At 55.6% G+C, this 23749-nt stretch overlaps 1 protein-coding gene and 1 long non-coding RNA gene across 3 annotated transcripts in view; one reads left to right on the forward strand and one right to left on the reverse strand.

Annotated features, from left to right (window-relative positions):
• Positions 1-273: 273 nt before the first annotated feature.
• Positions 274-23749, forward strand: part of COL7A1 (collagen type VII alpha 1 chain) — a 49632-nt gene continuing 26156 nt past the window's right edge. Inside the window, exons 1-48 of the mRNA XM_056805097.1 lie at positions 274-692; positions 1413-1495; positions 1935-2115; positions 2304-2463; positions 4200-4293; positions 4383-4544; positions 6205-6368; positions 6466-6595; positions 6833-6949; positions 7115-7261; positions 7366-7482; positions 7780-7929; positions 8052-8186; positions 8403-8549; positions 8732-8857; positions 9060-9203; positions 9334-9453; positions 9587-9730; positions 9915-10040; positions 10274-10420; positions 10542-10664; positions 11366-11518; positions 12063-12194; positions 12586-12732; positions 12942-13078; positions 14607-14733; positions 14937-15083; positions 15190-15362; positions 15481-15516; positions 15608-15634; positions 15778-15813; positions 15900-15959; positions 17603-17665; positions 18079-18114; positions 18384-18419; positions 18522-18590; positions 18734-18802; positions 19004-19030; positions 19138-19191; positions 19356-19418; positions 20443-20502; positions 20722-20757; positions 20973-21017; positions 21280-21315; positions 22852-22896; positions 23043-23078; positions 23269-23307; positions 23498-23530. Of these exons, the coding sequence (XP_056661075.1) occupies positions 679-692; positions 1413-1495; positions 1935-2115; positions 2304-2463; positions 4200-4293; positions 4383-4544; positions 6205-6368; positions 6466-6595; positions 6833-6949; positions 7115-7261; positions 7366-7482; positions 7780-7929; positions 8052-8186; positions 8403-8549; positions 8732-8857; positions 9060-9203; positions 9334-9453; positions 9587-9730; positions 9915-10040; positions 10274-10420; positions 10542-10664; positions 11366-11518; positions 12063-12194; positions 12586-12732; positions 12942-13078; positions 14607-14733; positions 14937-15083; positions 15190-15362; positions 15481-15516; positions 15608-15634; positions 15778-15813; positions 15900-15959; positions 17603-17665; positions 18079-18114; positions 18384-18419; positions 18522-18590; positions 18734-18802; positions 19004-19030; positions 19138-19191; positions 19356-19418; positions 20443-20502; positions 20722-20757; positions 20973-21017; positions 21280-21315; positions 22852-22896; positions 23043-23078; positions 23269-23307; positions 23498-23530 (4653 nt within the window). The 5' untranslated portion in view covers positions 274-678. The remainder of the gene's footprint in view (positions 693-1412; positions 1496-1934; positions 2116-2303; positions 2464-4199; positions 4294-4382; positions 4545-6204; positions 6369-6465; positions 6596-6832; positions 6950-7114; positions 7262-7365; positions 7483-7779; positions 7930-8051; positions 8187-8402; positions 8550-8731; positions 8858-9059; positions 9204-9333; positions 9454-9586; positions 9731-9914; positions 10041-10273; positions 10421-10541; positions 10665-11365; positions 11519-12062; positions 12195-12585; positions 12733-12941; positions 13079-14606; positions 14734-14936; positions 15084-15189; positions 15363-15480; positions 15517-15607; positions 15635-15777; positions 15814-15899; positions 15960-17602; positions 17666-18078; positions 18115-18383; positions 18420-18521; positions 18591-18733; positions 18803-19003; positions 19031-19137; positions 19192-19355; positions 19419-20442; positions 20503-20721; positions 20758-20972; positions 21018-21279; positions 21316-22851; positions 22897-23042; positions 23079-23268; positions 23308-23497; positions 23531-23749) is intronic.
• Positions 17413-23330, reverse strand: LOC130455483 (uncharacterized). 2 transcript variants are annotated; one of them, XR_008913480.1, is made up of 6 exons: positions 22584-23325; positions 21406-21580; positions 20937-21049; positions 19562-19777; positions 18503-18618; positions 17413-17929 (listed from the first exon to the last, which is right to left on the reverse strand). It is a non-coding gene; the product is annotated as an uncharacterized LOC130455483 (long non-coding RNA). The 2 variants fall into 2 exon arrangements; XR_008913479.1 differs by having other exon boundaries at positions 21406-23330.

Here is a 23749-nt window from a genome sequence, read left to right on the forward strand (position 1 = left end):
ATATTCACTTGTGTCGGAGGTGAGGGCGAGAACGTGAGGGATCTCAGAGGAGGGAGGGGTCCCTGGGCCGGGGGAGGGCTAGGGGGCAGAGGAGAAAACCGAGGAAAGCTTCCCGGAGGAGGTGGGATTTGAGGGCACTTGAAATGCTTGACCAGGACCCGGAGACTACATTTAGAGTATGTCTTCAGATAAACCCCATTTTATAGAGAAGGTGCCTTTGCAGGGGGAGACTCGCTCTACCTGGGAGCTGGCCTCCCCTGACCACCCCTTCTTCCCCCACAAGCACCAGGGGGGACTCTTCTGCAGGGCGAGTTTGGGGCCGGGGGAGCGCAGGGAGAGAATCCCATTCCCGAGTTGGCGGGGTGGCGAGCGGCGGACCGGGTCCAGGGAGAGGACTTGTCGGGCCACTGGCAGACTTCCCTCCCCGGCCCAGGCTGGCCCGAGGCGGGATGGGGTCTGGAGAGGGGGGAGTCAGCCCCTTCCCGGGGCGGCGGCGGCAGGGACGGGATTTGTCCAAGCCAAGAAGCTGGGCGGTGTGCGGGGCTGGGGGCCGGCCTGCCTGGGTCCGCCCCGCCCCTCCCCGCCCCCGCCCAGCGGGATCTCGGGGACTTTTCTCCCGCGGAGGCAGGCGGCGGGGGCAGCCGGAGGACAGAGCTGGCCCTGCCGGGCCCCGGACGGATGGACAGCTCCAGGTAACTGCCCAGCCCCAGGGGGTGGGCGTGGAGCGGAGAGTGGATCCCAGTTTCCCCGTCTCCTAGGACTCTACGGGAGGCCGGCCGGGACGTGACTGCAGGGTGTTAGGGCTGCTTCCCCTCTCGCTCCCGTTCTTCCCGGGACCCCCACCCCCAGGGACCCTCCTGGCAAAGATTCTCCCAGGGAGGGAACCTGGCAAACTCCCCCAGAGGAAGAGCGAGACCCTCGTGGAGGAGGACTCTGGGAGAGGAGCCCACGCACGCTCCTCAGGAGAGAGCCCCCCTCCTAGAAATCCCCCTCTCCGTCAGCCAGAAGGAACCCCCAGAAGCCCAGCCCTCTCCCTCTTTCTGGCTGCTGCTGCTGCTGCTGCTGTTCTCGGCACCTCGAGCCTCCCAAGTGCACCCAGACTCTTCCCACCCCTCCTCCCGGGAAGAAAAAGCCCCTACGGCGGTCCGGGGCGGGCGGGCAGTCAGGGGTCCAGTCTACAGCCTTCCTGCCGCCTGTTCCCTCCTCGGGGCTTTCCCCAACTTCTGCTGGGGATTTGAGGGAAGAAGCGGCCTCTGCCATTACCTGCCCCGCGTCAGACGCCAACCCGGTGTGGGGTGAGGGGGCCAGGCGGGGGCCTGGGGGTCCAGTTCCCTCTTTTCCCCGAGGATCGGACTGGAAGCGAGGCTGTTAGAAAGCAGCCCGATCCCTGGGCTCCAATCTCGCCCCCGCAGGATGAGGCGGTGGTTCCTGCTCACTGCCGGGGTCATCGGAACCCTGTTGGTGCCCGGGAAAGGACAGGCGGAGAGAGGGCGAGGTACGGACAGGGCCCAGACCACCTCGTCCCTGAAACCTCCCCGGAACTCTGGGTTCCTCCACCTCTGCCTTCCCCGCGGGCCTGGGAGGAGAGGAGAGGTCCACCCCCAAACGCTCCCTTCTACCTTCAGCTCCTGATTTGTTCGGGCAGGGGGATCCCTGTTCCTTCTGGGAAACACCCCCAATAGGCTGGACTGGGGCAGAATGGGGGAAGGACCTGTGTCCCCCCAGGCCTGTGCCTTCTGTCACATCTTTCAAAGTTCTGTGCTCTTCCCTGTGACTCCCATGATCCATGGCTCCCACTGACCCAAACCCTCCGTGTCCCGGGTTCGGGGGTCTGCCCGTCCTGGGGGTCCTGGCATCTCCCCTGTTCCCGAAGCTACCCTTGCCACCCCACTGAGTAGCATCTGAATTCCATGAGCTTATGTCCCTAACCCTAGTGACCTGCACCAACCTCTATTCTGCTGACATTGTCTTCCTGCTGGACGGATCCTCCTCCATTGGCCGAAACAACTTTCGAGAAGTTCGGGCCTTCATGGAGGGGCTGGTGCTTCCCTTCACTGAGGTCACAGGGGCTTCCGGTGTCCGCTTCAGTGTGGTGCAGTACAGCGATGACCCACGGTGAGGCCTGGGCCACCTGGAACCCTGAGACCCCCAGAACCCCCCCCCCCCCCAGCTTTTCCCCAAGATCTCCCGGGGCTCCTAAGACCTTAGAAACTCCCAGAGACTCCTAGAGACCTCCAGACCCCCAAATCCCCGAGGAGCCTTCAGAGGCTCCTAGAAGCCTCCCTTCCTCCTTCTTTCCTCAGGACTGAGTTTGGCCTGGATACCTATGGTTCTGGTAGTGATGTGATCCAAGCCGTGCGAGAGCTCACCTACAAGGGAGGAAACACTCGCACTGGGGCGGGATTCAGACACATTGCCGACCATATCTTTGTGCCTCAGCTTGCCCGGCTGGGTGTCCCCAAGGTGAGCCCCAACCTGGTCCCCCAGTTTTTTACTTCCGATTTCTGTCCCGGGCCTCTGCCCCCTTGGAATTCCTCCCGGCTTCCCAAGCCTGATATGAGTGGACTGACTCTTGAGCCTGGCTGGCTCTCTCTTGACAGTCTGGCTTCGGTGTCCTCACTCCACTGAAATGACTCTCCAAAATTACCGGTAATCTCCGTTAGTCTGATGCCTTTTCCCAAGTCTCATCTTCACTGAACTGGCCCTGGACCGTTCTTCCCAAGGGATTCGTCTCTTCTCTCTGGTTTTGTGATTCTGCTTTCTCTGGGTTCTCCTCTTCCCCGGCAGCTTCCTCTTTAAGAGGATCATTACCTCTATCATGCCCCTACCTGTGGGCTATCCCAAGGCCCTGCCCTCTGCCTCTTCTCTTTCACTTGATGACCTCATTGGTTTCCATGGGATTAGTTTGCATGCCTCTGCAGCGGACAGATCTCTCTATCTGTAGATCTCTATCGCTGTCTATGGGGAGATAGATTTAGCATCTCTATAGACATCTTCATATCTAGCCTTAATCTTTTTTTTTAGCTTGAACCCCCCATCATCAACTGCCCATTCGATCTTTCCACCCAGATAGACCATAGGTATCTGAAACTCAATGGATGCAAAAGAGAATCCATCCGTCCCCCCAAACCCACTGCTCTTCTGAACCTCATTTCTGCCATCATTCTTCCCGGCACTCAGGTTCAAGATCTCAGAATCATCCTTGACACGTTTCTCTCCCTCCCTCTCTGTCTCTCTCTGTCTGTCCATCTGTCCATCTGTCTCTCCCTCCCCTCAATTCTAACCCTACAACATCCCTCTGTTCAGTTTCTCTACCCACTCAGCCAGTCCCCTAATTCAGGCCCTCATCCTTTCTGTCCAGGATTATTTGTCTCAAGTGCCTTCCCGGCTCCCCTACATCCTCCACCCCGATGCCCAAGTAATTGTCCTAAATCACAAGTCCGACCATGTCTCTCTCGTACTCAACAAAACTCCTGAGGCCCTCTTATTGCTGGGCTCCATACAGTCCCCTCTTTAGCATTTAAACTCCTTCACAGTCTGGCCCCCATCTTGCCTTTCCAGTCTGGTTCTGCATTACTCCCCCAAAGTGGTTTTTTAGCATTTCTCCCTCCCCTCCGTGTGCCATTGCCTGTCCTCCAGTCCTAGGATGCACTCAGCCCTCCTCTTAGAATCCCTTTGAAGACTCAATTCAAAGGGCAGCCTTCTCATGAAGTCTTTCCTGACCCCTCTAAGTGCTAGCCCTACCTTCTAAATGTCCTCTTCCTATTCATTTTATAGTCATTTTTCTGGGTGTCCCCTCAGTAGAATGTAAGCTCTCTGAGGACAAGTGCTTTCTCATTTTTGTCGTTGAATACCTAGTGCCTGGCACATGGTAGGCACTTAATAAATGCTCATTGATCCTAGCTGTGTGACCCTGGGCAAGTCATTTAACCCCTAAAACCTAGCCTTTGCTGCTCTTCTGCCCTGGAACCAATATATAGTATTGATTCTAAGATGGAAGGGAAGGGTTTAAAAAAAATGCTTATTGAGTGATTGATTATCCCAGAACTCTGACTGACCCTAACTTCTGACTCTGCTCTCCTCTGTCTTCCTGGCCCTAATCCTGACTCCACTCACCCCTGGCTTTATTGGCCTCTACTGGCTATTTCCATCCCTTCACCCCTTACCCTGGGTACGTCCTTCCCTTATCCTCTCTCTAGGTTTGCATCCTTATCACTGATGGAAAGTCTCAGGACCAGGTGGAGCCAGCAGCCCAGAGGCTGAAGAGGCAGGGGGTGAAGGTGTTTGCAGTGGGTGAGTAGGGCCGTGGGGGTTTTGTGTGGGGGTGCCTGCGGAGAGGGGTGCAGGGCCGATGAAGTGAAACTCTCCCACTGGATGCCCAGGGATCAAGAATGCTGACCAGGGAGAGCTTCGAAGGGCAGCCTCAGAACCACCGGATGTTTTCTTCTACTTCGTCAATGACTTTAGCATCCTCAGCACCCTGCTGCCCCTCGTGTCCCGTCGAGTCTGCACCACCACAGGGGGCACCCCCCAGATCCTACCCCGTGAGTACCCCTATTGGAGATCCCCCCAGTTTCTACTAAATTACCAAGCGATCTTCTCTTTTCCACCATCAGGATTCGTTTCCTCTCATTGCTCACAAACACGGTCCTCACTTCACTCAAATGGAGAGAATCAGGAAGGGGTCTAGGCTTGTGTGCAAACTTGAATGTCAACAAGGCTATTCCTCAGTGCCTTCTGTAAGCAGAACACTGGGATTACTCAGTATCAGGGGAGATACAAAAATTTAGATTAAATGGAAGCTTGCAGTCTGTGGGGAGAGAATCTACAAACATGAAGAGCTCCAGGGGCCTTCCATCCCCTACCTGAAAATCCAGTCTCAAGCAAATTCCTTTACTTATCAACAGAGAAAGATGTTTGTATTGTCTTCCTCACAGGCCTTGAACCTTGTATCTGTTACTTAGGATTGTAGAGTTAATTATGGAAGGGATCTTTGAGACCATCTAGACCTTTTACAGATGAGAAATCGTTCCAGAGAACAATGACTCAGTCAAGGTCACACGAGTGGCCAAGTCAAAGAGTAGGAGTTCTAAAGACCAGTTACTCTAACTCCAAATTCAACATTATTTTTCATCATAGCACAGGGAACTTCTCCCTTTCTGGGCCTGTTTCTTCCTTTGAGCTGTTCTAGTGTAGATTCTACCACTTAACTACCTGTGTGAGCCTGGGAAAGTTACTTAATCTCTCAGTCCTCAATTTTTCTCATCTGTAAAATGACAGGATTAGATTAGGTGATCTCTAAAGTGGCATGGATGTCAGGAAGATCGGAATTCAAATCCAGCTTCAGTGAGTAGCTGTGTAACTCTGCCTCAGCTTTCTCATCTGTAAAATGAGCTGGAGAAAGAAATGGCAAACCTTTCTATTATCTGCCAAGAAAACCCAAATGGGGCACAGAGTCAGACAAGACTGAAAATGACTAACTAACCACCACAAGGTCCCTTCCAGCTCTAGGTCTATGATCCCTAAATGAAAGGTAGCATTTTAAGGAGCAAAGAGGGAGAAAAGGACATTCTAGGCAGAGGGGGCCTCCTTGGTAAAGGCACATAGGTACAATACTGAGGGATGTGGACAAGGGATGGCGACTAGTTCAGTCTTAATAGAAAATAGGGCTTGGAGGCGGGTAATAAGAGGTAAGACTAGGAGGGAGAGGGAATCGGCTTGTAGATGGTTTGAAATCCAGGGGCAGGAATCGGAACTTTATTCAGGAGTCTATATGGAGCTACTGAAGATTTCTGAGCAAAAAATTAACCAGATCAGATCGATGTGGTAGGGAGGCTATTGGGGTATTCCGGATACTTAGGATTGAAGGGTTTTGAACTGAGATGGACCTTCAAGATCATCCAGTCTCTTCATTTTGCAGATGAGGAAAAGGATCTGCTAGGTTGATTGACTTGTCCAAAGTCACAGAGATAAGTGTCAGAGTCAAGATCACAGGAGCATAAGCCCAGACCCAAACCTTCTGTCTCCCCACTACACCTGCAGCCCCCCCGGACCAAGGCAGCCAGCCCCTTGTCCTGAATTGGGATGACACCCTATTCCACCCAATTTAAAGTCCTTAAGACCTAAGCCCCGACATTGACCTTTGAGCATGCCTACCAGTCACTTTGGGGGATGGATGCCATGGTCCCCTCTGTCTCCCTGCAGCAGAGGGCCCCCACTCTGGCCCCCGGGATCTGGTGCTCTCACAGGCAACCAGTGAATCCCTCTTGGCTGAATGGACAGCAGCTAGTGGTCCTGTGATCAGCTACAAGGTCCAGTATGTCCCTCTCACTGGGCTGGGGCAGCCTGTGCCTGACCAGCGGCAAGAGGTGAGGAACAAAGAGGAGCAAAAGCTTGGGAGCAAACGGGGGGCTCAGAGGTGGAGGAGCAGTGAACCCTGAGTTCTGTGTTCTCTGGGGGGAGCAGGTGACTGTACCAGCAGGGGAGACAAGGGTCCGGCTGCAAGGTTTGCGGCCACAGACTGAATACCAGGTGACAGTGGTTGCCCAGTATGCCAACAGTGTGGGGGAGGCCGTGAGTAGGACTGCCCAGACTGGTGAGTGATATCTCTCATTGATTTCCTCTGGGGGTCCCCCAAGGCTTCTTAACTCTTCCTCCAGTCTGAATCTGTGACTGACTTCCATAGTCTCCCTATTCCCCCAGCCTGGTACCTCCATGCCTCCCTGGGACTCCTGTCCTCCCAGATTCCCTCCACCCCCATCCGAGGGTCCCTTCCTGGGCTCCTTGGCTTCCGATCTCACCCTACAAGTCCTGGACACCTTCTCCCTCACAGCTGCCCTGGAGGGGCCCAACATCTCCATCCAGAATGCCACAGCTCATACTCTCCTGGTGGCCTGGCGGGCTGTGGCTGGAGCCAGCGGCTATCGAGTGACCTGGAGAAGTTTAGAGAGTAAGATGGGAGGATCGGGGAAAGTGGGGGATCCCTGATGTACCATCCTATGAATAGTCTCCTTCTTCATGGTCGTTTGTCTCAGTCGTGCCTTGTGCCTTCTCACTCCCAACCCAGCCTCTTATCTCCCTTGTCTTGCACTGAGAATATCCCTGCTTCTCCCAGGTGGGTCCTCCCAGCAGCTGGACATCGGCCGAGGCCAAACATCTGCCCTCCTAAAGGGCCTGAGCCCAGACACAGAATATGTGGTGACTGTGACCCCTCTGCACGGCCGGACACCAGGGCCTTCTGCGTCGCTGACAGCACGAACCGGTAAGGATGGGAAGCCGCATTGGGGGAGCCTTGGAGGGAAGGGGAGACCTGGATTTTGCTGGGAGGTTCAGTGAGGAGCTAACCTTTACTGTGTCCTTGGCCAGAGCTGGGCATCATTCAGAACTTACAGACGGTCATCTTGGGGCCCACATCCATCCATGTATTCTGGACCCACATCCCTGAGGCCCAGGGATATAGGCTGGAATGGAGACGAGTGAGCGGTTAGTAAGGGACCGTGGGGGGTGTTGAGAAGGGGAGAGTCTAGGCCTGGACCTGAACCATTCTATTCACCCCAGCTGATACCAGCCCACCCAGAGTGACTTTTGCCTGGTTCTGAACACGAGGGAGGCAGAGACTGTCTCTGAGGGGGCTCTGGGACAGTCTGAGGGAGAGGAAACGGCCCTTAACCTGGGGGGGCCCCGATCTGAAGAAGAGACGCTTCCCCCGCCCTGGTCCAAGGGGCATTCGGCATCCCTGGCATGGCTCGAGTGTTCAGGCCTTTGAACCTGCCCTGCCAGGCTCGGAGCCAACGCAGACGGTGGTGCTGCCCACGGAGGTGACGAGCTATCAGGTTCAGGGGCTGCAGCCAGGCACCGAGTACCGGCTCACACTCTACACCCTGTATGAGGGCCGCGAAGTCGCCACCCCTGCCACCATCTCTCAGACTGGTAAGCCGGGCGGGCCCAGGCGAGGACACAATAGAGGGGTGCTCTGTGCGGGGTCAGTGGTGCTCCTATCAGGGCCCAGGGGGAGGGCTCCGGATTTCAAGGACTTCTCCCTTCCCACCTAGTGCTAGAACCGGCTCCGGGCCAAGTGTCCGATTTACAAGTGGCCGAAGCATCCCCGTCCAGGCGATCGGTACGAGTGGTCTGGAGCCCTGTGCCTGGTGTCTCTGGCTATCGTTTCGTGGTGCGCAACACACAAGGTGAGTGGGGAAGCTGGGCGCTGGGGCCCGATGTCCACTCCCTCCTCAGCCAGTGGCCCCCCTCCCTCCGATTCCCTTCCTATTGGCTCCTCTCTCGGAAGCTGTCCCAGAATGACCCTACCCGGGGTGCCAGGGATCCAGAATACTGTGTCCCCCTTTCTGGCCAGCGAGGGTCTCTGTCCCCGTAGCCAAGCCTTGCTTCCTCTGGTCCCCTAGATGGCTCTGAGAAGACCCAGAGGCTTCCTCCTGACCAGACAAGCTTTGAGCTGGACAGAGTCCAGCCTGGTGTGAGCTATGTAGTGCGCGTGTCAGCCCTGGCAGGAAATCGAGAAGGCACTCCTGGCACCCTCACTGTTCGGCTTGGTGAGGCGGGGATATGTGGATGTCTGCCCTCTGAGGGCTCTGACTTCTGGGGGTGCCAAGCTCCTGGAAGAGCTGGGCCTGGGGTGGGGAGGCTTGGGGGCGGGGATGGGCTAGGACAAAGCGGGCAAAGTGTGAAGTGGTGACTGGTGGGAGGGTCTCATCAGCCCTTGCCCTGTTCTTAGATGCGGAGCCCTTGCCCAGAGTTCCCAGATTTCGAGTGGTAGCGTCTGAGCCAGGCCGGGTCCAGGTGTCCTGGGGGTTGGTCCCTGGAGCTAGCGGTTATCGGCTCACTTGGCGCCTGAGAGATGGTTAGTTGGGAAGTGGGTGGGTGGGGGGCGGTGAGGGGGGCCTGAAGGGCAGGGCAGGATGGGAGGGCAATGGGTGGGGGGCGAGAGAGGAGCTTGATCTGCACGGGGGAAGGAAGGACCTTTAGAGGGCTGTGGGGTAGGGAGGTTGGCCAGAGCACCAGGAACAGCATCTCTGCATGGATTCATTCCTCTCTGGAATCAGGCCACGAGTCCTCCAGGACCCTGCCGGCCGCCTCTACATCCTTTGACATTGTGGGACTTCGGCCGGGGGCCTCGTACCAAGTGTCAGTGTCCGCCCTACGGGGTGTTGACCAGGGCCCCTCCTCGGTCATCACCATCCACACAGGTGAGTCCTCATCTCCCTGCCACTTACACGGTCCCCTCTTGCGCTTCCCCTGGGCTCCCACGACCTCCTTCTTTCCGGTGCCTTCCCTCAGACTCCCTCTCTCCCCAGTCCACCTCTGTGTCTCCCCCAGATTCTCCAGGGTCCGTGTCTGCCCTTCGTGTGATCCATGCTGGGAGCTCATCTGTCAGGGTTACCTGGACGGGGGTCCCAGGAGCCACAGGCTATAGGGTCTCTTTGCACTCGGGCCGAGGTGGGCAGCCCCTGTTCACGAGGGTTTCCGCAGTGGGCTAGTCTGGGAGGATGGTGGGGGCCTTGGTGTCTGATGGGGCTTGGAGGGGCCTCCCGTCGGGCTGGCGGTCATGGAATGCATTCTTGGTCTCCAGGGCCAGAACAATCCCAGCTGGTCCCTGGGGACGCTTCCTCAGCCCAACTCGAGGGCCTGGAACCAAACACCGACTACACCGTGCGCGTCACAGCCCAGGTGGGCAGCTTGGAAGGGCCAGCTGCGTCTGTGGCCGTGAGGACGGGTAAGCTCCGACCAGCTCCTGAACCCAACAGCGCTGCCCACATTCTCTATCACAGCGCTTCTGGACCCGTTACCCCAAGCCCCCGGGCTCCCAGCTCCACTCCCGGCCGGGCTCCCAGCTCCAGTGCCCCAATTCTGCTCTGGGTAGCCGTCTGACGGGCGCTCCTGGGCCCCTTGTCCCGCAGCCCCAGAGCCCGTCGGGGCTGTGTCCAGGCTCCAGATTCTTGACTCGTCCAGTGACGTGGTCCGCGTGACCTGGGTGGGAGTTCCTGGTGCCACTTCGTACAGGCTGGTGTGGGGCAGGAGAGAAGGTGAGCCCTGGTCCTCTGGGCCGGAAGTCGTCCAGCCCCTGACCCTCTTCACTCCTCTCACCCTCTCCTAGACCCTAGAGACGCGGTCTTGTCACCGCCCAGCTCTCCCTCCCTTTAATGAGCTCCTTAGGGCGGCCTCTTCACAGTCCGTCTGGGCCTCCTCCCTTGGGGCCACGCCTCCCCTCCCTCCCTTCTATCTCTGCCCCTCCCCCCATTCTTGTTCTCCTCCACAGGCGGCCCAGAGAGCAGCCAGATGCTCCCGGGAGACACGGACTCAGCTGAGATTGGGGGCCTGGAGGGAGGGGTCAGTTACACAGTCCGAGTGACAGCACTGATCGGGAACCGCGAGGGGGCGCCTGTGAGCCTCACGGTGACCACACGTATGGCCGCGCGGGGGAAGGGTGGTGCTGGAAGGGGCGGGACCTCTGGAAGGGGCGGGGCCTGATCCCGCAGACTGACTTGGGCTGGCTGACCCCCTCTCCTCTCTATCTTTCCCTGCAGCCCCGGTATCTCTTTCTGCCCCGGGCTCCTTTCGGCTACAGCACAGTGAGGAACGGGTGCTGCGCCTGGCTTGGGACCCTGTGCCCGGGGCGGGTGGGTTCCGGCTCCGTTGGCGGCCCGAAGGTGAGGGGTGTGCAAGGCAGACCCCCCCCCCTCACGCACTCAAAAATACCTAGTTGGGGCAGGCTTAGGAGCCAGAGCCCTGCCCAGCCCCCTCCACCTCCATCTTCCACGTCTCCTCCTCCACTCCCATCTCAGGACCATCTCCCTTCATCCTCTTTCTCCAGGCTTTCCTTCCATCATCATCTTCCATTTTTGTTCCTCCCTATCTCCATTCTGCCACTCTCCAAAGCCCCCCTCTCATGGCATCTCCTGCTCTCTCCCTCTTATCTTTTCTCCTATTTCTGTGTCCTCATCTTATACTTCTTTCTTCTCACATCTCCAGTCTTTTGCCTCTTCCTGGTTCCTCCAACCACCTTATCTCCTCTGGTCAGCTAGGTGGCACAGTGGACAGAGTGCTGGGTCTAAATTCAGGAGGAGCTGAGTTCAAATCCAGCCTCAGACACTACCTAGCTATGACCCTGGGCAAGTTATTTAACTTCTGTTTGACTTAGTTTCCTCATCTGTAAAATGAAGACGATAAGAGAACCTACTTACTATGGTTGTTGAAAGGATGAAAAGAGATAGTAATTGTAAAGCCTAGTGCCTGGCACTTTACTTAGTGAGAGTGCTATATCAATGTTATTTACTTTTATTATTATTTTTCTAGTCTCCATCTGTTCTCAACTCCTTTTTCTCTACCTTCTTCCCCCATTCTCCTGTAGGAGGCCCAGAGCAGTCCAGGGTCCTGGGCCCAGAAGTCAGCCGCTATGACCTGGTAGGGTTGGAGCCAGGGACACTGTACCACGTGACCCTGAGCACCTTGGGTCCTTCTGGATCAGGGGAGAGCACACCAGTGTCCCTCTCTGTCCAGACTGGTAAGAGACTGACTTCTGGAAGCTCTTTTCCCCAAACTGAAACTCTCATCTCTATGTTACTTCCCCTTCTCCCTATGGAATATACCACCATCCTTGAACCAAGTACACCTTTCTTTTGGGGCAATTCCTTCCTGACCCAGGCAGTCTGTTGTAGCAGAAAGATGCCTGTATGGGGAATCAGAGCTCCTGGGGTCCAAGTTCTGCCACTATGATCCCAAGTAAGACAATTCCCTTCTCTGGCCCTCAATGGAGATGGGATTGGTTGATCTCTAAGTTTCCTTCCACCTCTAACAACTCAGATTCTCTGATCTTTCCCTCTTCTCTTTCCTCCTCCTTCATGAAGGTTCTTTAGGACATCCATTCCCCACCCCTCATTCTTTCCTGCCCCCTACTCTTCCCCTACCCAAGTTCAAAGTCTGCCCACTCTCTGAATCTTTCCTTGTTCTCAATCCCACTCAAGCCCCACATCTCCCCTTCCAAGACAGCATTCCTAACACGATTTACCTCCCATGACCCAGTACCCGACTCCTGGTCCTGCCCACAGGCCTTCCCTCCCTTACCACTCACCTTCGTACTGTGGAGACCTCAATGGATTCAGTGACCCTGGCTTGGACCCCGGTTCCAGGAGCATCTAGTTACATCCTGTCTTGGAGACCACTTCCAGGCTCTGGCTATAGTAAGAGTGTCTGGCAATGGGCAGGCTAGAGGGACTCTTCAGTGTGGGTGTTGGGGAAGACTTAGCTCTTCCTACCAGCAGCCTATTCTCTTGGGAGATAATATACTTGGGTAGAGGGTTCTCAATGCTATGTTGGGAAGAAATCTCCAGGCTTTATGTGGGAAAAAAGTTCTAGTGCTGTTGCTTAATATGGGCATCCTCAGGGCACTTGGAACATCTGCGAGTTGGGATACTGTGTGTGTACCTAGGTTTTTATGAGGGGGCCTTAGAGGTCTAATGGAGTCCATGGAGTCTTGGGGAGCTGTCTAGTGGCAGGAATCCATTGTGTATTGGGGGGATGTCCCTCATATTTAATCTGTATTTTATCTCCTCTTATTTTCTACCTTGGTAGCTGCCCCTGGGTCCCAACAGACACTTCCAGGCTCCTTGCATTCCCAAAAAGTGACAGGACTAGAACCCGGCGTCTCCTACACCTTTTCCTTAACCCCTGTCCAAGGAAGTAGCCGAGGCCCTGAGGCTTCACTCACCCACCATCTTGGTAAAGAGGGCACAGGGCAAGCATTTTGAGTGGGTATAGAGTTGGGGGATTGGTAGAAGACAGATCCATTGGCCAGAGATTCAAGAGGGAGAACTAGGTCTGCTAGTTATAAGGGATGGGTGATGCTAAGAGGGATGATGGTGTTCCTGGGGAGCCAGTGATAATGGGAACCTCTGAGCACACCTTCTCCCCCCACCCCCCGCCTGCAGGTTGCTCACATGGCCGGGCGGATGTTGTGTTCCTGGTCCATGCCACTAGGGACAATGAGCATCACTCAGGGGTTGTGAAGTCTGCCCTCAGCCGCCTGGTGTCTGCTCTGGGGCCTCTTGGGCCAGATGCGATGCAGGTATTTCTTTGTCCTCGGCCCCAGCCCAGGAAGGGTTCCTTCCTGCTGCTCCCACTTCGAGTTACAAAGGCAGACGTTTCACCTGTAGAGAGGCACTCTACCTGCATGCGTACTTGGCCCCTTTCTGGCTTCTCTTCTTTTTCAGGAATTCTTCCTTTCTTCCTATGCCCAGCTCATTCTGTTCCTGCGCTTTACACCGTCGCAGAACATCAGGTCTAGGAGGGATCTTACACACATCACATCCTTATGTCATAAATAGAGAAACGGAGTCCCTTGCACCAGTGGTCACATAGCCAGGGCTTGGCAGAGCTGGGAGCTCCGATCTCCTGACTCCCAGGCCAAAGCTTTTCCCATTACATCGTGGTGCCTCCACGGGACAAGAGAACAGATACCATTAACTAGAGAATGAAGGGCTTTTGTGGATCAGGCTGCATCCAGTGGAGTTCATCTGTAGTGTAGTCCAACCTTGCTTAGGTAATTGCCATGAAGAGTCCGGCCTGCAGCCCGAGGACCTCGCTTCTGTTCTAGACCTGCTGTTTGCTGAGTCACCCTGGCTTGTCCTTCCTGAATCTCAGTGTTCCAGCTAGTCCCGCCATTCCGTGGTCCTCTGATTCCATAATTTGTTATAGATGTAAAACCTTAAATAGTTCTTTCCCTGGGTCTCCCAGAGTCGCCATTCCCCTTTCTGCTCCCAAGTTCCTGGTCGAGAGCCTGTCTGGCCTTTTATTGCTAATTTGCTCTCGGGCCTCAAATGAATGCTTCCTTTTGACTCCGGGTTCCTGGAAGTTGTGGGATGTCTCCCTGATTGGGCCTCTTTTCAAATAAACCCCCTTGTCAAATGAAGTAATATTTGTAAAAGCCTTAGCACCGGGCCTGGCACTTAGGAGGGGCATAATAGAGGCTCATTTCTTTCCTTTCATTCACTGCCTCTTCCATCTCCAGGGTACAAGTGAGCTTCGTAGCCCAGCAAATGTGGACCACTGCTTTAACTTCTTTAAACTTTACTCTCCTGTAGTCTTTTCCGGGCATCCTCCGTCATTCGGCCCTTCCCCACGCCTCCCCTTGGCCTAGAATTCCCTCTGAGCTGTCCTGAGTCTTTCCTCTGGGGTGCTCCCTTCCATTTCAGTCAGCATATCCGCCTGGCACCCCTCTAGCGCCTTCTCTCTCTAGACAGCCCCTTCCCTCCTCCCCCATCCAGCCCATCTCCAGGGCTCATCCCAAGCCAAGGCCTTTCCTCTACGCCTCGCGGCTAACCGTGGTGGATTAAACAAGCCCTGCTCTGCGGGGCTCTGGAGCCCCGTGTAGGGGGTGGATGCACAGCGCCAGGGGTGGACTGGACGGCAGTCCATCAGGGAGGGCTGCAAACAGAAGTGCCAAGGCAGTTTGGGGTGGGGGGAGACCGTGATCCTTAGCAGAGGCGTCAGCAAAGGCTGATGGCTCAGGCTTTCGAGGCTGGGTTGAAGAATGTCTGTGACTCGGTTCCAGCCTGACGGGACACCTCTCGGCTCTCCGGTCTCCTCCCTTGCAGGTTGGGCTCATGGCCTACAGTCACCGACCTTCCCCCCTGGTCCCCTTGAACGGCTCCTATGACCGAAACTCCATCCTTCAGCGGATCCAGGGCATCCCCTACACAGATCCGAGTGGGAACAACCTTGGTGAGGGGCCGGGCAGGCGAGAGGAAGGTCCCGGAGCTGCCACACAGACTAGGGCCCTTCTCGCCCCTGCCTTCCTTTCTTCTTTCCAGGCTCGGGACGGTTCTTTGGGCTCTCTGTCACCGGCTGTCCCCAAGCATCTGGAATTTGGCGGCTGGGGTAGGGGCGACCCTGGGGTTCCGGCCTAAAAGTTCCTTTTCCCGTAGGTGTTGCCATCACTACGGCCTACAGGTACCTGTTGGCCCCTGGCAGCAGCGGGCGACGCTCCCACGTGCCAGGCCTGCTGGTGCTGGTGGTGGATGGGCCTTCTGGGGACGATGCCATCAGTCCCGCTCGAGAGGCCCAGGCTGCAGGTGAGGGGCTCAGCTTTGGGAGGGTAACTTTACGAATTAGGGGGGCTATTGTTCCCCCTTTAGGAGGGATGGACATAGAGATGACCCTCGGGGAACCCTCTGGCAGGGCTCTCCGTGCTCGTCCTGGGCATGCCCGGCGCCCAGCCAGAGCAGCTGAGGCGTTTGGTGTCTGGTGTGGATCCTGCCCCCGTCTTCATGGCTGTGGACAATGCCCGTAGCCTGGAGCAGGCAGTGGGCGGCTTGGCGACGGCTCTTTGCCAGGCGGCCTCTGGCACTCAGGTGAGGGGTGCACGGGCAGGCAGAGGGGACCCGGGACCTCAAGGCTGGGATTTGGAAGGTGTCTCTGGGGGCGACTTGGATGGCTTTAGCTCCAAGGAGGCCTTTTCTGTGTCCACAGCCGAGGCCTGCGCCCTGCCCATCACAGTGTCCAAAGGTGCGTGTCCAGGGGCTCTGGGGCAGGGAGGAGGGACGGGAGCTGGAGCCTGGATCTGACCCTTTCCCCTCTGACCCCCGTATGTCCTCAGGGCCAGAAGGGGGAGCCTGGAGCCACAGTGAGTAGGCACTGGGGATGGGAGGAGACCGGACACGATTGGAGTGACTGGGAAGGCTTCTGGGAGGGGAGGCGGGGGTGAGAGTCCCACTGGGGAGGGGACGGTCCGTGGCTCCCGCCTCACTGTGCCTTATGTCCTCTCAGGGCCAGAAAGGACAAGCCGGCCCCCCTGGAGACCCGGTAATTGCCCTCCGTTATTCTTCCCCCACTACTTTCCTGTGTCGTCAGACCCCTCCTCCCCTCTCACTCACTCTCTTTTCTCTCAGGGCAGAAGCGGCCCTCCAGGACCTCGGGGGTTACCGGGAGGTGGCGAGAAGGGGGAGAGGGTGAGTAAGGAATGAGTGACCGCTGTCTCGGGTCCTCCCCACCCCCATCACGCTCCTGACTCTGGGCACCACCGGATGAGGCGTCCTCCCCCCACATGCCCTAGGCAGGCTCCTTTGCTCCATCCCAATCAGGCTAGGCACATGACAAAGTCCCAGAGACGCGTCCAGCGCACTTCACTTAAAGTCAGCCAGCATTGTTCAGCGACTACTGGGCGTGAAGCCCTGAGAGGAGAAAGGAGAAAAATGCCTCCCCCTGATCTGGTAGCCAGGAAGGAGACAGACACCTATCGGGAGGAAGGGCCTCAGGAATAGTCTAGGAGGGAGAGCTCACTAACAGCTGGGAGAAGTCAAGGAAGGCTTCATGGAAGAGGTGGCCCCTGAGCTGAAAGAAACTCAGAGAGAACCTGCACTACAACATACACAACGATTACAGCAGTGCAAGTAGGGATAGGGACTGGACCCGAGATTTTCTCCATCTCCAGAGCTGTCAGATGAGGATATCTAGCAATGTAGGTCTGCCTGTCCTCTGCAAAGAGGGTCACCTGGAGCTCCAAGAGGAGAGATGACTTATCCTAGGTCACCCAGCCAGGATGCCAAGTAAAGAAAGAACAAAAACAAAACACAACTGAATACTGTCTAAATGCCTTCTTTGCAAAGGTCAGGGACTGAGAGAACTTTGCAAGAATGTTAGATGGTGCCAACATGTTAGTTTTGTCCCTGCCTCCCTCCCTTCCTCCCTCCCTCCCTTCCTCTCTCCCTTCTTCCTTCCTTCCTTCCTTCCTTCCTTCCTTCCTTCCTTCCTTCCTTCCTTCCTGCCTTCCTGCCTTCCTTCCTTCCTTCCTTCCTTCCTTCCTTCCTTCCTTCCTTCCTTCCTTCCTTCCTGCCTTCCTTCCTTCCTTCCTTCCTTCCTTCCTTCCTTCCTTCCTTCCTTCCTTCCTTCCTTCCTTCCTTCCTTCCTTCCTTCCTTCCTTCCTTCCTTCCTTCCTTCCTTCCTTCCTTCCTTCCTTCCTGCCTGCCTTCCTTCCTTCCTGACTTCCTTCCTTCCTTCCTTCCTTCCTTCCTTCCTTCCTTCCTTCCTTCCTTCCTTCCTTCCTTCCTTCCTTCCTTCCTGCCTTCCTGCCTTCCTGCCTTCCTTCCTTCCTTCCTTCCTTCCTTCCTTCCTTCCTTCCTTCCTTCCTTCCTTCCTTCCTTCCTTCCTGCCTGCCTTCCTGCCTTCCTTCCTTCCTCCTCCCTCCCTCTCAGAGTTAGAAAGATGAGCTCAAATTTGGCCCCAGACACTTCCTGGCTGCGTGACCCATGTCAAGGCACAATCTTTGCCTCAGTTTTCTTATCTGTAAAATTGGGATAATAATACCTACTTCCCAGGATCATGGGGGGGGGAACCAAATGAGATATTTGTAAAGTGCTTAGCACAGTGCCCACAAGTAAGTGCTATAGTTATGTTTTTAGCTATTTTTATGATTGTTTTTATTAGACGAATATAAGTTATGAATGTTAGAATATATTAAAGAAAAACCGTTTCTGAGTCCTCAGGAGAAGGTAGGGTGGGCAATCCTCAGCCCTCTCTATAATGCTCTGTGTTCTAGTTTTAACTCTGGACCATTTCCTCTCACATTGGTCCCTGAACTTTTTGTTTCTTAAAGGGCTTCCCCGGCGTGGATGGGCGACCAGGCAGCCCTGGGAACCCTGGAAGTCCTGGCGTGACAGTGAGTAGATCTCGTGTCCATTAAAGTTCCCTTTTACATGGTGCCAGGATGAGGACTTTTGGTGCCTGGGGCAAAGTGGAGGGATGGCGGTGGTCCTTGGTCCTGCAGACTCCCATGGCTCTCCCCGGGAGGTGGTGGGGTTGGTTCCAATTTCTTGCATTCCTGCTGGGTAGAGTAGCCCACAGGGAAGGATGTGGCATGTGTGTTTGGCAGATGGCAGAGGGGGGAATCCTCCTGTGTAGGGTCCACAGAGGACCAGAGAGCCTGGGATGAGGGTGAGAGGGAAGCACGTTCATCCCTGAGGCGAGTTCCTTAGAAAACTCTGGTTTGCCCACCCTTGGGATAGCTCTGCTCATTCTCTGCTCCATGTCCATACACATGACATGAAGACTGATCTCTGGTTCTGGTTGCAGGGCTCTCCTGGCCGACCTGGCTCTCGAGGAGAAGCGGTAAGGAGCATGCATTCCCCCATCACTTCCCCCAGCCCTTGATGCCCCATGGCCTTCCTCAACCTAGGTGCTTTGCCTTATTTACATCCCTCAAATCCATAGCCCACCTTTAAAGGGACCAGCCAGGGATCTGCTGTCTAATGATGGATGTAAGGGATACAGGAAGGCTCCATGAAGGAGGAGGAGGAATATTTACCCGGATCTGCTTCCTTTGATTTGGGGGGCATCTCTTTCCCATGACCACCCCCTCATTTCTCTTTGTTCTGCAGGGGGAACCAGGCCTGCCAGGGCAGAAGGGGGAGCCGGTAAGTGGTTCTGGAAAGGATGGAGGGCAGTGCCCTTTGGGGGCTGAGGAGAGTAGTGACCGCCATCCATGATCTCTCCTTACTGCTTGCTTGCTCCTGCAGGGGAAGCCTGGGTCTGTTACAGGAGGAGGGGCAGGGCTGCCAGGCAAGAAGGGGGAGCCAGGTGTCCAGGTAGGTGGGGGCTCTGGGACGACTGTGGCTAGGGATGGAGGAAGAGTGGGTTGGAGTTGGGTTGGGACAGGAGGGAAAGATTCTAGAAACCTGCTCTTTTATGACTCTGTTCCTCTCCCCTCCCCTCCCTCGCCTACCCATAGGGACCTCCAGGCCCCCGTGGCTCAGATGGGGACCCAGGCCTGCCGGGGCCCCGAGGAACATCAATAAAGGTGTCATCTCTGAACATTCATCTCTCCCAACCCCCTCACTGCAAATTCCCCCATGTAGCCTAGACCTTAGTGGTCTCCAGGGGGGAGGTGGATAATAGGGGGTTTTGAAGCGTGTGGGAAGGGAAATGGAAGGGGCTGGGGAAAGGGGGAGCTCTGGGGCAGGGGAGTATTCCAGGGAGTCACTCATGATTTGCTTTGCAGGGTGACAAGGGTGATAGAGGAGAGCCGGTAAGTGAATGGGGGAAGGATGGGCATGAAAAGGCATCTAGGGGGAAGGGCTGAGACTTGGGGAGCTCCCATCTTCCCTTTACCCTAACAGAATCCTCTTGTCCCAGGGCCTTCCTGGACCAGGCAGTGGAGGTGTTGGAGGGGGTGACCCAGGGCTGCCGGTGAGTGGGGGGCTGTGGAGAGACTTTTCCTTGGGGAAAGGGTTGAGGGACATACTTCCTGAAGTGAGTTACTGGGGGGCTATTTCCTCCTGGGTTTGGGGGACTCAGGGTCTGACCCATTTCCTCCCCCCGTGATACCTGTGCTGATACTCTTGTCCTCCCAGGGCCTCCCAGGAAATCCAGGGCCCATGGGTCCCCCTGGACCCCGTGGGGAGAAAGGAGACAAGGTAAGGGAGTAGAGGAGCTGGGCACAGGCTCCCCAGTGATGCTGAACCCTTCTCTACTTTGCCCGTGACTTTCGTTCTCGAGCCTATCCCCAGGCCTCTCTGACCCTAAGTCACAGCCGGGCCACCCTTTAGTAAGTCCTTACTGTTTGCAGATCTCTTTGCTAGGTTCTAGAGGTGGTAAAGCATTTTAGCTGAGAGAGGCAGGGAACCCTCAGAAGCTCAGTCTGATTGGCGGATAAAGGACAGACAAATCCTTTTTATGCTCTGGAACATGGGCAAATTTCCCCGGAGAGCGACCGTGGGAGCTGGGAATGGAGGGAGGCAGGGGTCACCATCAGGGCTGAGTCAGGGAAAGCTTCCTGGAGGAGACAGCATTTGAATGAGGTTTTCAAGGATGGACGGGGATACAGGAGGCAAAGAAGGGGGAGAGATGTTCTAGGCCAGGGAAACAGTGTGAGTAAAGGCAAGCTGGGGCGGGGCAGGGGTGTTGGCACAAATACGGGGAGCACCAAATTAGAGGGTCCTGAATGCCAAACAGAGAACTCTGAACTTTGTCTGGTAGCTACCTTCACAGTTCAAGTCAACAAACATTTATTAAGCACCTGATGTATGCAAAGCTCTTCCCAGGGGTTGGCGAAGGTACCAGACATGATAGTGTGAGAGGCAGCGAAAAGAACACATGATCTGGAGTTCTAGAGCCTGCATTCAAATCCTGCCTCTGCTAATTTGTATACATTTGTATGACTTCTGGCCGATTCTTTGCTCTCTCGAGAGCTGAGCTTTCCTGTGATACACTGAAGGGTTTGGACTGCATGGTGTCCAAGGGCTCTCCAGTCTATGCCGCTATCATAAGGCCCTCCTGGAACTCACGCTCTCGAGTGGGGACTTGGCCTCCCCTTACTTCCCCCTCTGGCCTTTTCACTGACTCTTGGGAGGGGGTGTCCATGAAAGCCTGCACTAAAGCCTTCCCAGCCCTCCTGGGTGGCTCTCATACCCACCCCAGCACTGGCTCTTCTGTCCTTAGGGTGAAGGCGAAGATGGATTTCCGGGGCTCCCAGGGCGACAAGGGAACCCAGGAGACCGAGTGAGTAGAGACGGGTAGGAGCAGAAGGGGAGGGAGACGACGTGGCGGAGATCCCAAATTTGGGAGGATGCTGACTGCTCAGGACTCGGAGAAAGGAAGATGGGATGGAGAAGGCGCTGCCGTGATCGGCATCTCGCCAGCCCGGGGACAGTGTTGGGGAGGAATATGTGCTATCTGTGTCTGAGCTGGCCTCCATTCACTAAACCTCACCTCCTCTAGGGTCCTCGAGGACCACCAGGAGAACCAGGAAGCAAAGTGAGTTTTAGGGGCAGAGGGAGCCACCAGGGGTCAAGAACCTGGATTTGTTTTGGGGCTGTCGGTACTTCTGTGGGGAGACCACGGTTGGGGTAGGACTGAGGCGAATGGGTGAGGAGGGCCAGGAAGAGAGAGGGGACGAGGATCTGAGGCCGAGTCCAGAAGTTAGTGCTTCCTACCTGTTTACCTTTATTCTCTGCCATTTTCTCTTCCAGGGAGACCCAGGCCAGCCAGGGTCATTGGGGGAGGCCGGAGAGAAGGTGAGTCCATATGCTGGATGGAGGGAATGATTCTGGAAGATGAGAATCAGTGAGGAAATCCCATGGGTGGTAGGGCTGGAGCTTCCTTGGACATGGGGTTCCCTTGTTCTAGCTAGGAAGCTATGAGATAGACAGTCTGGGGAAGTCTGAACTGAATGTATGGCCTTGGGTCAGTCACTTACTCCTCTGAGCCTCGGTTTCCCCACTTCTAAATTGGGAATGTAAACTGAGAATTAAGCTGATTATTTTTTTCTCCCATCAGGGTGATCGGGGCTTCCCAGGTCCACCTGGGCTGCAGGTAAGCCCCTTCTGTGCTGCCCCCTGTCTTCCCTCTATCTCGCCCACCCTTCATGGAGCTTGGGAATCATTCCCCAGACATGTTGCCTACCAGAGGGCTTCAGGAAGTGTTGAGGTCACGTTGTGTTGGCTGAGGAGGACCCGTGTGGTACAGCAGAAGGTTCCTGAGCAGGGAGTCTGGAGACCTGGCTTCAAGTCCCAGCTCTGCCCCTGACTTGCTATGTCTATGTAAGCTTGAGAGTCGATTGAGATGTCGAGGAAGGAGCCTTGGAACAAAGGATGGGGAAGGGGATGAAGGAATGGGACATCCTGGCATCTTGGATCAGTCACTTCCCTTCTCTCTTAAAGGAGAGCATTGGTCTTAATAATCTCTAAGGTCTCTCCTAGTCCCAAATCCTCTAATCCCCAAGCCCCTTCCTCTGTCTGGGGTTGTTTCTTCCCTGGGACTATTGAGAGGATTGACCTTGAGCTCCAGGACTCCTCTTATCTTGGGCACGTTGTGGCTCTCAGATTGGTTGGCTGGGTTGGGGGCAGGGTGTGGAGGTATCCATCCGTGTCTTCTATTACTTCTCTACCCCAAAACTCCTCTTCCAAATCACCCGTCCCTTCTACTGGCTCACCCAATACTTGGCTCTTTTTTATTTCCGTCTTTTTTTTTAATCCTTACCTTCTATCTTAAAATCAATACTGTGTATTGGCTCCAAGGCAGAAGAGTGGTAAGGGCTAGGAAATGGGGGTTAAGTGACTTGCCCAGGGTCACACAGCTAAGAAGTGTCTAAGGCCAAATTTGAACCCAGTCCTCCTGATTCCAGGTTTGACCCTTTATGCACTGTGCTATCTAGGGGCCTCTTAATCCCTTGGATCTAGAGGCTTCTCTGGATCTTTCTGGCCCCCAGTTCCCCTAAAGGTGATGGAGTTGTTAGACCTGATTTGTACCTCCACAACTTTCCCAGTACTTCAAAGCCCCCCTTCCTAGCCCCTTCATGGTCTCCTTGCTCCCCGACATCCTTCCCCATTGCCTTGGACCTCATCCCCTTCCCTTTCTTGCCCTTGTTGCCCCAAATAACTTCTCTTTGATTCCCCAAGCCCCTCCGCGATTCACAACCCCACCCCACGCCCCATGACCAGGCCACTGCCCCAGAGAGAGCTTTTCGAGGAGCTCTTTCCTGGGCCCTTTTCTTCTTCCTTCCAATGTATTCTTATGGCAGCGACTCCCTTCTGAGTAGTCCACATGAGCCACAGACTCTGAAGGGTGCTCATAGGACACACCAGATAGGCCTGAAGAGGAGGCCATGTATGATGGCAGACCAGATTGGGAAGAGAACCTAGGAGCATCCCGACCCTGGACAGATTCTAGAACAGAGATTATGGGATGGACCCAGTGCCTGGAACACTCGGTCTAGAGGAGCGAACACAGGAGAATACGTTCAGGGGAGCAGCTTGTGAACTTGATATTTTCATCCCCTGCCCGTCTGGCTGTAGCCCCAGGGGCACATGGGAGGAAGAACCCCTCCTTAGGGTCTGTGTCTCTCAACAGGGGGAGCCTGGCTTGTCAGGGAGACCTGGAGCTGAGGGTCCGGAGGTGAATATGGGGGATGAGAGAGAAGGGATGGAAAAAGATGGGGAAAGGCCGTGGTGGAGGGGAGAGGGAAAGGAAGATGGGAGATGGGGGCTGGGGCTCCCTTTCTCCCTCCTTTCCCTGAGAAGAGCTGCTTTGTCTCTTCACAGGGACCTCCAGGACCAGCTGGTCGAAGGGGAGAGAAGGTAACTCAACCTGAGCTCAAGCCAGGCTAAATAAATCCTCATAAGGCTGCCCCTGTGCCCCCCATTCCGGGTACTGAGCCCCTGCCCCAGATCTCTAAGATGTTGGGGAATATGACCATATTGTCACATGGGAAGGGACCCTATGTCCTAGGGGACCCCCATCTTCATCCCATAACTCTCCCCATTTTAGGGAGAACCTGGAGAGCCTGGCAAACCTGGAGAGGTCATGGTGAGTAAGGATGCTGAGGCTGGGGGGGGGGACTCGAGGGTAGAGTATTGCCCCAAGTCCCTTCCTCTGGCATATCCAGCTACCTCATAAAGAGCAGGATGTGCCCTCCCCCCACACCCCAGAAACCCAACATTCCTTGGGAATCCATATGTTCCAAAGGGCCCCAACTTCCTTATCTCTTTGGTTTCAGGGACTTGATGGTGCTGGAGTGAAAGGAGAGAAGGTAGGGGAAGAGCTGGGGCCACTGGGAGTTTTGGAGGATCTGATTTCTTTAATGTCCTGGATAGGGTGCCAGAGGGCCCTGGGAGGAGGGTTGTGCATCTGGGGGAGGCGCAACCAAATTGAAACAATGAGAATAAAGGGAGTGCAAGGGTGGAGTTCAGTGCTATAGGGAGCTATATTGGGGATTGGGGGGTGTCTGGGGACCATGAGGGACCTGGGG

Source organism: Monodelphis domestica, chromosome 7 (genome assembly GCF_027887165.1).
Source record: "Monodelphis domestica isolate mMonDom1 chromosome 7, mMonDom1.pri, whole genome shotgun sequence".
Lineage (NCBI taxonomy): Eukaryota > Metazoa > Chordata > Mammalia > Didelphimorphia > Didelphidae > Monodelphis > Monodelphis domestica.